General features: G+C 45.6%; 1 protein-coding gene across 3 annotated transcripts in view; it reads left to right on the top strand.

Annotated features, from left to right (window-relative positions):
* The window catches only part of ZMYND11 (zinc finger MYND-type containing 11), a 685,469-nt gene that overhangs the window by 131,096 nt on the left and 541,626 nt on the right, over positions 1 to 12,747 (top strand). For all 3 annotated transcript variants that reach the window (XM_086941507.1, XM_086941508.1, XM_086941509.1), the window contains exons 4-5: positions 4,707 to 4,760; positions 5,191 to 5,352. In XM_086941507.1, coding sequence (XP_086797633.1) covers positions 4,707 to 4,760; positions 5,191 to 5,352 — 216 coding nt within the window. The remainder of the gene's footprint in view (positions 1 to 4,706; positions 4,761 to 5,190; positions 5,353 to 12,747) is intronic.

Raw genomic sequence — 12,747 nt, forward strand, 5'->3', positions numbered from 1 at the left:
GCTTTGGCGGAACATAGAGTGGGAGATTTGAAAAATAATACAGCAGTTTAGGGCAACACAGTCATTTTCACCAGAGCGATACAGTTCATGACTTTTAGAGGAAGTGTCTTCCAGAATCGCTTTTGAGCTCGGAGTGCCGAGATTGCTGTAGGGCTCGACAAATCTAAAAAATCTTACTTGACCTGCAGGTCGAGTGAGTAGACTTTTCTACTTGACCTAACAGCAATGCACTCGACCCACAAACTGATCGTATATGAATTTTTTTCAAAACATTTGCAGCGCCAACAACTCAAAAAAACGTTGCCCAACCAAACTAACAGCAAATTTTATTAATTTAGCACCCAGTTACCTTCCTATGTGTGTATCAAAGTGCCGTGGTGAATGTTTCTGCCAACATACGTGGCAAAAAAACCCCATAAACTTTAACATGTCATCTGCTACTCATAAGTTGCTTTGTGCAAGCTCACTCCTCTCAGTTAAGTCATGGTTATGGAAATTTCCCAGCCCTCACAACAAAACTCACTCAGACTGCCCTCAGAATTTACTTGCACAAATAATACTGCATTTGCTCCTCAGGTGCACTTGTGCCATTTTAACAGTTTGCTCTCTCATATGGGACGACTTTCATTTTGGCACTGGACTAAGGACAAACCAGTTGTTCCTAATTCCCAAGACAGGATCAAGGCGGACTTACATCACAGCAATGCACCAACAAGACTAACAAAAGAAAAGGAGGCAAGGACCAAGGTCAACTTACCCACCACAGACACATGGGATCACCAGCGGGCCAGCTGCAACACTGCTAAGCCAGGCAGGCACAAACATAACAGTTAAAAAGTCTCCGGTCAGGCACAGTGTCACATAATGGAAAATCCTGCTCCCTAATAACCAGCAAGCAGCAAAAATGAAAGCTACCAGATCTCTCTGATCTGGACACAACCTTAATCATTCCCAAAACCTACTCCTGGCATTCAGAAACAGGCACTGACAAACCAATATACTCTAGTTTTAATGTGCCGTTGGGGGTAACGCTACCCTGTGGATTCTAGCAGCACAGCTGAGGCTGTGTTCCCCGCAATTAATTGCGCCATCTTTTTACGGAAACAACATCTACGATCATGTCTCTGAAGCTCACTCCCCCCTCCCAAAACCGAACTCTGGGCCTAAACTTACTTTTTGGGGCGAAACTGGGGGTGTGGTAATTAGTGGTCACACAATCAGTGCACAATTCGAACCTTAGAGGTGATGAGTGACACTTTCTTGCAAGCAAAAATCAATGAAGGTGACGGAAACATACAAATTCACAAATTCACCACACAATGTTCTAATGCAACTTGCATATATCTGTTTAGATGGTTTGTGTGTAAAACAGATATACAAAACAAAGTCAGACAAATGTTGCAAATTCGGGACTCGATGTTAATTAGATTTCGAACACTGCCTTTGGAGACTGTCTTCTCTGCAGTCTTGCTTTGTTTCTATCGTCTTTGGTAACCCCTGTCCTATTCCCCACTACTTGCAAGTACTTCCCACATTATCAGTTTTACAATTGTGGCATCATAATGGCTGGAAAGCGCAATGCAGTCTGTCGTTGCTACGAGAGGATTGTTGCTTCTAGGAACAAAATCCTCTCTATACAAATCTCCAAAATAAATACTAACTGATCTATAGAGGAAACTGAGGAGCTGCCTTGGAACAATTTATCTGCAAATCAGGGTGGTAAAATCACTCTTAGAAATAAAATGTTAATATTGGGGTGGTTGCAGTACTTATTCTGGGTCTATGCTTCCAAATCACACAACAGAAGTACTTACCTGAGTCATTTCACATGCCCCCACTGTTACAATAGGATAGCAGTCACTCTGCTCCTAATGGGGACCTGAAGAGTAACTAAATGGAATTGTACAACTGTGTCTGATAGAGGAATAAGCAGCGCAGGGAAGGGAGGCGCTGAAAAACTATTTAAACAGGCATGCGAGAAGAGCTAATAAGGCCAACATGAAGTGTGTGTGTGGTACACTGTGCATGATCAGCTCTGCAAGACCACGCACAAGCTGATGCCTAATCACAGTAAAATTCTACGCAAATGAGGACAGCCTAATACTTTACACTGCGTTTTAACACCTCAAAAAGAGAATTGGGTACAAATTAAAAGAGCAGTAACAGCGAGTCCTGGAGCGAACGGATATCATGCCTATGTGTCACCCAACCCAGCACCGTCGAAAACACCATAGCCAACTATACGTGCAGGCACTTTCTTAGTCAACGTGTGGAAGGAGGCAGTGTTCATCTGGCAAGAAGCTATGGCGCCACAAAACTAATCAAAGAGCTTTGCATTTTTGAAGATCGCAGGAAGTTATAAATGTCATATTTCAGAAGCTTAAAGAAAATAAAAGGTCGAAAATAGCATGCGAATTACGGCACTCTAGATGAAGTTCACATGCAACCCTTAAGGTTGTAGGCTGGCAGTGGACATGAAGAAAGAGAAGCCAAGATAAACACAATCGGAATAGGCAACAAGCACAGAAAGCACTGTTATGCACTTTCCTAGAGGAGGCCTCTAGGTGGAGAAATGGACCTCACAATAAACCGACAATCTGTGCCGTGTTGAATAATACCTGGATGGGTGGAACAGCATTAGTACTCGAGAGCAAGGTGTTGACTGAGCCCTGAACTTGAGTTATGTGAGAGGCTAGCGGCAATAAATGAACATAACAACCCACTGAGAGCAACCGGCATCTGGGTTGCCCAATATTATACTGAAACAATAAGGCAGGTCCGAGTATAAAGGTACAGAAACTAAACATGGCAAGGGAAAATACAGTGAAGTGGGACAGTCAGCTATTGAGATATCCAGGTTTAAAAATGTTAGCATTTATTTGATGTGCGTACTATTAAATCATTTCTCATTTTGCAGTGTTGGGTCAGTTCTGTGCGGCTTGTGTGACTCAGGGCAACAAGACAGTCCTCATAACAAGTATCACTGACGCCCACCTCCGATACACTGGAACTAGGTGTGCAGTAAGGCTACCTTCACCATAGGCATTCACTTTCAGGGATAGTATATGACACCGAACAGTCATGATTTAAGATAAGTCCTGCAACAAAACAATATATAAAAACCGACTCACCTCCAAATCGCCCTGCACTCCGTCCCGACTCTCGAGTCCACCGAAGAGCGCGCGCGTGGTGGCGTGCTGCGTCACGGCTGCACTTTAAGCAGCACAGCGCGCGGGGGCAGGCCAGGGCCGTCATTGGTAGCGCTTTCGCACACTACAAGATTGACGGCCCTGGGACCCAGAGAAACAATAGGCAGCGCACCACACCACCACCACTAAAGTTAGGTGGTGCCTGCATGCTGCCCCCTAAAGCCTTCACCGCGTGCACTGGATACTTGAATGCCGTCGTTGCTGCCATTGTAATGTTGCCCCCTAGAGCCTTCACCTGCTACTGCAGTGCCAGATAAGCACTCGCCAGGCCGGTCAAGTAGACCTTGAAACTGACTCGCCCTTCAGGAAATTCACTCGCATTTGTGAGCGGGCGAGTACATTTGTCGACCCCTGCTGTTGTCAAATTACCCTCAAATAGGTCGTCAAATATCCTGAAGTATCTAAATGTGGTGGGGTACCATGTGAGAAGTGAGTCCTTTAGAACCACAGCTCTTAAGATGTCAGTCATACTTATAATTTGATTTGTTAAGCAGTGTAAGCTGAAAATGTACTACGTCCATCCCGCTGGTGCTAGAATAAGGTTCAGAAGTGGTAAAATAGGATATATTGAAAACCTATTGAGGAGGGGCTCAGGCTACTTATTGAACATCATTGGGCAAAACAGAATATAAATGTTTGTCAGATAAGCTCAAGCAACGAAGATAATAAGCATAAGCATAAAATCTGTGAGTCACTGTTCCAAACGTTTACAGCACATCCTGTTAAACAAGGACTTTTGTGACTATGTGAGATAGTATTTTGAATTCAATAGAAATTGATTTCCTCCCAGCAGAGCTAAGTGGGTACCGTCTAGAGGATTGGGTTGCTTGAATGTGAAAGGGTTTCCTGTTCACCCACAGAAGGCACAGTTCTGAGCGAGTATGCTGAATTTGAATACTCTGTGAAAACCAGGCAAAGTGAGGCTCTGAAGCATATGGAGGTTGACCTCCAACATGACACTGCACTCTTGATTTGTTTAGAGGGTACCTCTTTGAATAGGGTGACTTTCACTGAATAAATGTTCAATGAAAATCCGAAGTTTATTTTATTCTGCACTCCATTGCATGAACTTTCAACATTGATAGCCCACTATGTTGTAATTTTAGGTCAATTATTTTAGTGTGTCAGTTTCCTATTCCTGCTTCACATTAGATTTTTTAATATTGAGAACTGTTTTAATTGTCAGTTTTTGTGATGCCGGGGATGTTTGATATAGTTTTAGATTAAAATGTAAATTGTAACTGCTACAGTTTTTATGGACCATGGTAAGCTGAACTGTAGCTCATTCTAGCAATGAAAAAGTATTGTGACGCTGAGGTCTGAGTAGTCTCTATACTTTTTTTGATTGCTATTGAATTTTTTACCAAATGAAATGTATGCTAAAAATATTGATATATTGAGTTATGTTACGTTCGTACATTTTTACAATGATTACTTTTCACTCCATTTGGAAAATGTTGGTTCTGTTTAGCACAACACTTTTGTAAATTATTGCAGATGAAACAGCATCAGATTCTCGGAAGAGAGGGGAAAACAGTGAATTCACCTGAGGTTTGTTAAAGTGCTTTAATGTCGAACTTACAAGTATGTAAATCCAAACTTTTTTTTTCGTTGTCTAATTAACATCACATCAGTTAATAAATAAGTTATTAATACAAAGTTTTGATCCAAAATTAGCGGGACAGGTTTTTTTGTGAAACACAATATAGCTTGGGTATAAGTGTTTAACTGGGGGGGACAGTGTTGCTAACCAATTTTTAACAAACATATTTTTAAATTTAATTTTACAGTATAGATGTAATTCCATGTTAAATTCTGGTTATTCATAGTTAAAACATATTTTAAGAGGAGCAACACTTTTTCTATATATATATATATATATATTGATGCTTCCCTAATGGACTTTAACACACACCAGTTGTGTTCATATGTATTTGCAATGTTAATAGATTAATATAACATTTTTTAAATTTCATTCTAGGAATGGGAAGCAGAAACTCATGATTGGTATTGTTTTGAATGCCATTTGCCTGGAGAGGTGTTGGTTTGTGACCTCTGTTTTCGGGTGTATCATTCCAAGTGTTTGCCTGACGATTGTAGGCTCAGAGAAAGTAGCAGTCACTGGCAGTGTCCCGTGTGCAGGGTGAGTACATCCAGAAATTTGCCTAATAACCTAATATTTTAAATGTGTAAAATGCACATTAAAGTTGGCATACATAAACTCACAGTCATTTATTTTTTAATTCAGAATCCTATTTCATACATATATATGCCATCAATATATACATAAGCAATATGTATCTACAAAACAGATAGTTTGTGTATGGGTAACCAATGGATCACCTTCCGATGTGGTTGGATGTGAGTATGGCATAAAAACCTGAGAGTGATTTTGGCCGCAGAGTTCTGAATGGTGTGCTGCCTTCTGGTGAGTTTTTTGTTGATCTCGGCATAGAGGGTGTTCCAGTAGTTGAGCTTGCTTGTGATGCTGGTGATCAGGACATGCATGATGGTTTTCTGGGTGCTGATTGGGAGACATTTCAGGGTGTAGAAGCCTCTTTAGGGTATAGAAGCATAAGGCAGTGATGGTGTTGACTTGGGAGGTCATGTCAAGTTTGCATCCAGTGACTATTCCGATGTTCTTAGCGAGGGTGGTGGAGGTGGATGTCTGTTCTCGCTCTGTTGGCCACCAGGTGGAGTCTCACAGTGAAGTGCTGTTCCCAAAGATCATGATTTGGGTCTTGTCGGTATTCCGCTTTAGGCAGTTGGACTTCATCCAGTTGGTGATGTCAATCAAGCAGGCATTGAACTTGATCTGGGTACTGGGCTTTGTGTCTATGAGGGAGAGAATGAGTTCTGCATCATCCGTGTAAGAGAGGACGTTGAGATCATGAGAGCGAATTATGCTGGCTAAAGGGAACATATATGTGTTGAAGAGGGTCCGGCACAGGGAGGATCCTTGAGGATGAGATCGTGAGCATCCGATGTATACGATTTCATCAGGCTTGCTAACTGGGACTTACTGTAAAACAGGATATGCAGCTTTACGTGATTTAAAAGATAGTTTGGTTAGCCTTCCGATAACAACAGAATGAAATAAACTATCCATCCAGAGACAGACTGCTTTGGTGTTTCTAGGCTGGTCCAAATGGTCCTAGAATTGATAAAGACATGCTTGGTTTTTCATAAATCTTTGATTTTGTGTAAATACATTTTGGATAAATTGTATTGAAAATGATTGGTTAGCATGGGAGTTAGACCTTGGATTAGTCCGCATGATAATCTTATTCTAATGGAAAACGATATATTGTTCATTGGAACATATGAATTTCACTCACCCTTTTCTAGGAAAAATGGAAATGTCATCTATAGTTTATAAAAAGTGCTCTAGGATTCCATGCATGGGCAAGATTGTTGCCCCAGTATTGGAACTTTCATAGATTCCCATGCTTTTGTATCATTTCCCGTCGTCAGAATGGGAGTCTCTGTAACAAAAATACCATAGCTGTAGGAACAAAAGAGAAAGGAAAAGGCCTAGGCCTCATTCCCTGTTGTAGCATATCACGCTCTTTTTGTAAAAGAGACCAAACTCCGGCATCAGCCAATCAGAAGCGCCTCACCCCTTAGAACCCTCCTGAAGGAACCTCAGAGCCTCAGATTTTCTACTGCACGTTGGGAGTCTACTTTGAGCTCTGCTCAACAAGGACTTTCTTCAGGAGTTTTTCTTCAGATTCTTTTCAGATTCACTTCAGGATTGTTAGCTGCCTTCCAGGATGTCTGACAAGGAGAAGAAAAGGCCTTTTCAAGCCATGTTCCACCTGTGGCAAGAAAAGGCTTTTTGTGGAGGATAAGCACAAAGACTGCATCTATTGCCTCTATCCTGACCACAAGGCTGCGGACTGTAAGATCTGTCGCACCTTTTCGACCAAGACCCTCCGGGACCTTGAGGGTAGGCTTCTGACGTGGCTCCAGAAGCTGAAATCCAGGAAGGATACTGTCTCTAGTGACAGTGAGGATGCAGCATCGATGTCTTCCTCAAGAAGGTCAGTGAAGAGGGGTAGGGGTTCCCCTTCTCCTTCTGTGGAGCATAACTAAGACCTCAAAAAAGACCCCCAGTGAGTCTGAGAGCCAGGGTCCCAGCAAATCTCCTCACCGAGGTGAAAAGGAGAGGGTAGGACCAGCTACGCCTTCCAAGGGTGAGAAGACTGCCTTGGTCTTCAAGAAACCCTCTTCCCAGTCTTCTGAGAGGAGTTCCAAGTCCTTGACGACTAAGGCGTCGACGGCGGAGTTTCCGTCGACAAAGAAATCTAAGTCGAAATTGAAATTGGTTTCGTCGGCGAGCCGTCGACCGGGGATTCGTCGACCAAGGAATCGTCGTTGAAGAAAGAAGCGTCGACGGCAGGTTCATCAGCGTTGACGGGAGGTTTGCCGACGACTGTGTCGACGACAAAGGCTACGACGAGTACCACAGCATCGCCGACGAGGGTTACAGCGTCGCCGACGATAATGATGATGACGACGTAGACGACGACGGTCTCGTCGACGAGGGCATCAACGACTTTGACAATGACGACAGCTGGATCGTTGACGGTTTCATCGTCGACGACATCGACGCCTCCAATCTCGTCGACGTGTGTACAACCGTCGACGACGGAACCGTCGACGGTATTGTCCTCTGAAAAGAGAATTACGATTTCTGTAACAAGAATTACGCAGGAGATTACTTCTCCTAAGAGAGTGACCCCCCTGCCACCAGCCTTGCTCTTTGAGGAAGGGGAGATGGATGAGGATGACCAGTACTCGTATAACTATGCCAATAGCCCCTCTTAACTTCTAATCAAATGCCAGGAGACTGACTCTGAAGGAGAATATGACCAGGAGGTGGTGGTCATCATCAGGCGGCCCAGTCGCAACATCATTCTGGGCAGGATATGGTTACAGTGCCATCTTCTTTTCTTCAGACCTGCATAAGATGCTGCAGGACTACAAATCTAAGGTGAATAGGCCAATTCTGGTCCCGGCGGCGCCTGCTGCGCCTGCATTGATTTCTGCCTCAACGGTGATGCCAGGATTACCTGCTCAGGTATCTCCTCAGCCTCCGACATCCTTTCCACCGGATCCCCCTGGGTTGGCAGATGCCCATGATGATTCCTTGGATGAGGATCAACAGTCGGATCATGACTCTGTTCATACTACTGAATGGGATGAATATGTCATTCCGGATCCCTCATCACCGGTTCCAGATCCAGTTGATTTCCCGCCAGCGGACATAGGAGGTTTCCATCAGCTGATGGAAAGAGCAGCTGGCAGGTTCAAATTGGCCATGCCTGCTGTGGCTACGGATTGTTTCCTATATGATTTCAAGGAACCTTTTAGGAAAACAACTAGGTCAATTCCTCTTGTAGATCATCTGTGGAAGGAGGGCCTGAAGGCTATGAAGAACCCAGCGACGGTGGTCCCTGTACTACCACGTCTGGATAAGAAATACAGGGCACCCGACGATGGACCGGCGGCGCTGACGGGTCATCCGAAACCAAACTCCGTTATCTCACAGGCAGTGCAGAGAAAATCTCGTAACCCCTCTGCCCCCTTAACAACTCCTCTGGACAAGGAAGGGCGGATATTGGATAATGCGGGGAAAAGATTCTCATCGATGGCGAGTGTTCTAGTGCGAGCTGCAAATGCCCTGGCGATCTTGGGTAGATACGACCGCCAGCTTTGGTGTAATGTCGCCCCGTTCCTAGACCAGCTACCTCCGGGGTCAACATCAGAGGCAAAAAAGATCTTGCAGGAGGGAGAAGCGACGTCAATGGAGATCATTGACTGTGCAATGGACATTGCAACAACAGCGTTTCGTTCCTGGGCTGGGGCTGCAGTCCTCCATCGCCAAGGGTGGCTGAAGGCTACTTGTTTTCGGCCTGAGATCCAAAACAAGGTCCTGGATCTTCCCTTTGAAGGGGAGGCATTATTCGGAAAACGGATTGACACTCTTCAGGAAATAAAAAAGGACACGGAGACTGCCAGGTCCTTGGGGACCCTTCAATACAGCAAGTCTCCTTTTAAGGGATCCAGAGGCAGAGGTAATAACTACAGGGGATCCTATCAACAGCAGCGCTATTCCTCCACGGGCTCAGGTTCCCAGCAACACCGTCAGCCTTATCAGCAGAGACCAGGCCAGTCTTCAAGCTACTCCAGGCCGTACAATAAGGGGAAACAGGCTGGGGGAGGACGAGATTCGTCCAAGCGCCAATAGCGGCCTCCTAGCTCTTCCTACTGGACCCTCCTCCAAGAGATCATCAGTTGGAGGCAGGGTAACCAAATACCTTCAAAACTGGTCCAGGATAACATCGGACCGTTGGGTGCTCAACATCATTCGGAAAGGGCATACCTTGGAATTTACGCAAGTCCCTCCACCCAAGCCCCCGGCAGCCATTCCATCGAAACACCAGCGTCTCCTGCGGCTCGAGGTCCAACAGATGCTCCGGAAGGGAGCGATAGAGCCGGTCCCCTCAAATCAAAAGGGACAAGGTTTCTATTCCAGGTTCTTCCTGGTGAGGAAGACGCTAGAGAAATGGCGCCCCATTTTAGATCTCAGGGAGCTCAACACCTATCTCATCTCCTTGTCCTTCCGGATGGTCTCTCTCCAGGACATCTTGAAGCTCATCAGCCCGGGGGATTTCATGGCCACGCTCGATCTCGAGGATGCGTACTTCCATGTCCCGATTTACCCAGCACACAGAAGGTTTCTACGATTCACAGTAGCCATGAGCCATTTTCAGTTCAGGGTTTTACCCTTCGGACTCCGCTCAGTCCCGAGGATTTTTACAAAGGTGCTGGCGCCAGTAGCAGCATTTCTGCGGAGGAACCATTTCCAAGTCTTCCCCTACCTGGACGACTGGTTGCTGAAAGCTCCGTCCAGGGAGGCAGCGCTGGACGCTGTTCAGGCTTGTACAAATTTGTTTCAGAATCTGGGACTCACTCTAAACAACGAAAAGTCATCCCTGGTCCTGTCCAGAAAGGCTTGTTTCCTGGGAGCCATCCTGGATTCAAAGCACTCAAGAGCCTTCCCTACTCCGGAAAGGAGGGAGAAATTACAGACCTTGGCTCGGGACTTACAAGAACGAAGGTGTCTTTCTCCAGTATTAGGGGTGTCTTTCATAGATTCACATGCCTGATTCATTTCCCGTCGTCGGAGTGGGAGTCCCACGGTATATAAAAAAGCAATAATATGCCTGTAATAACCAAAAAACTTAGGTAATAACCAACCAGGAAGTAAAGTAGCCCTCAGCTACAGGAGCCAAAGCTCTCACACTCATGACTATCCTAGTCATTTTGTATAGACCAAACTGCAGCCAATCAGGCGACAGCACCCACCAGAATGTTCTCCCCAGAGGCTCAGGCTCTCAGATTTTCTACCGCACGTCGTGTGAAAGGGAGTCTCTCTGAGCTCTGCTCAGTTTTCTCAACTTTAACTCCAATTTGTACTACTTTCCAAGATGTCTTCTAAGAAGTCTCTCTTCAGAGCCTGGGATTGTTGTGGTAAGCTGCTGCTTTTTGAGAAGGATCCACACAAAAAGTGTATCTATTGTCTATACCCAGATCATCAGGCTTCTGACTGTAAGATCTGCAGAACCATGCCTCAAAAGACTCTCAGAGATAGAGAGGGTCGTTTACTTTTGTGGTTGAAAAGGCTAAAGGATTCTTCTAATCCTGCTTCTGAGGTGGGCAGCATTGCCTCTGGTTCAACCGCAGCCTCTAGGAAGAGGCCTGCGCCTGAAAAAATGTCATCACCTCAGGCAAAGGTGACTAAGAAACAACCACCTACTAAGCTGGACAAGCCTTCAACTTCCAAAGCTGCCCACTCAAGCAAAGGCATGGAGAGCACTTCTGACCCTAAAAAGGGAATCACCATTAAGATTCCTCTCTCATCTGAGAAGAAGTTACCACAGACATCATCTCCTCTAACGACGATTTCCACTTCAACCTCCTCGTTGACGACTACAGTGACATCGACAGTAACTTTTTCCTCACCTAAACCTGGTATGGTTATGTCATCGACGTTGTCTCCTTCTTTGGTATTTGCCTCTATGAAGCAGGTCCACGGTTCATTCGAGGACAAGGTGACCATCACTCCAATGATGCGGGAAGCTGCCTTATGGTGGGCAGATCAAAACAACATGTCCCAAAGTCTATCCTTCGTAAGCGACCCGTCTCCTCAAGTAGTAACAACGGACGCGTCATTGGAGGGTTGGGGAGCGGTGATGCAAGACCTGCATGTCAGCGGTCATTGGTCGCCCCAGGAGAGACGACTCCACATCAACCTTTTGGAGCTAAGGGCGATAAGACTAGCTCTGCAAGCTTTTCTTCCTTGCCTGCGAGGTTCACAAGTGCTTATCAGGACGACAACACCACGGCCATGCACTATGTGAACAAGGAAGGAGGAACCAGATCTCGTCCATTGTCGCAAGAAGCTCAACAGATCTGGGAATGGGTGATCCTTCAGGGAATATCGCTAAAGGCAGAACACTTGCCAGGAGTTCTAAACGAGAACGCAGACAGACTGAGCAGGTCATCCTCAGTCAGCCACGAATGGGAATTGAACCAGCAAGTTCTGGAGGAGGTTTTCAGCCAGTGGGGCAGACCGGAGGTGGATCTCTTTGCCACACCGACCAACAAGAAATGCCGGTCTTACGCAAGCAGATTTCACCATCGAGGATCTCTGGGGAATGCGCTTTCGATAGCCTGGTCAAGGACATTGGTCTACGCCTTTTCCCCCATACCTCTGATCCTGCGGCTCATCAGGAAGATCAAGGTGGAGCCGTGCAGGATGATTCTGATAGCCCCTGCTTGGCCGAGACCGTTCTGGTACACGGAACTCCATCTGTTGTCGCTAGCTCCTCCTCTTCCTTTAAGGGTTCTACCAGATCTCCTCACAATGTCCGAAGGACAAGTTTGGCACCCAGATCCACAGTCATTACATCTGACAGCATGGCTCCTGAGCAGCGAGAGTTTATGAATCTCCCCATACCAAGCGAAATTAAGGAGGTCCTTTCCCAGGCAAGGGCTCCTTCAACGAACAGGACTTACTGTCTTAAGTGGAAAAGATGTTGTTGCTGGTGTAGGAGAGAAAAAAAATGATCCTTTTGCTTCCAAGCCTCATCAGCTCCTACCTTATCTGCTGTCCTTGGCTAAGTCGGGACTAGCACCTTCATCGATTAAGGTCCATTTGGCGGCAATTTCGAGGTTCAGAAGGTCTGGGCCTTCCTTGTGGTCTTTCAGGATTGCCAAGCAGTTTCTTAAGGGCTTGTTCAGAGTCTATCCACCAGTGAGACCGCCGCCTCCTACTTGGCATTTAAATCTAGTCCTTTCTCAGCTCATGAAAGGCCCATTTGAACCAATCTATCGTTCTGACATGAAGTACCTTTCATGGAAATTGGCTCTCCTCCTTGCTCTCACGTCGGCTAGGCGTGTTGGAGAATTGCAGACCTTGACTATCCAAGAACCTTTCCTCCAATTCAAAAGAAACACTGTAATCATG

Source organism: Lissotriton vulgaris, chromosome 10 (genome assembly GCF_964263255.1).
Source record: "Lissotriton vulgaris chromosome 10, aLisVul1.2, whole genome shotgun sequence".
Classification (NCBI taxonomy): domain Eukaryota; kingdom Metazoa; phylum Chordata; class Amphibia; order Caudata; family Salamandridae; genus Lissotriton; species Lissotriton vulgaris.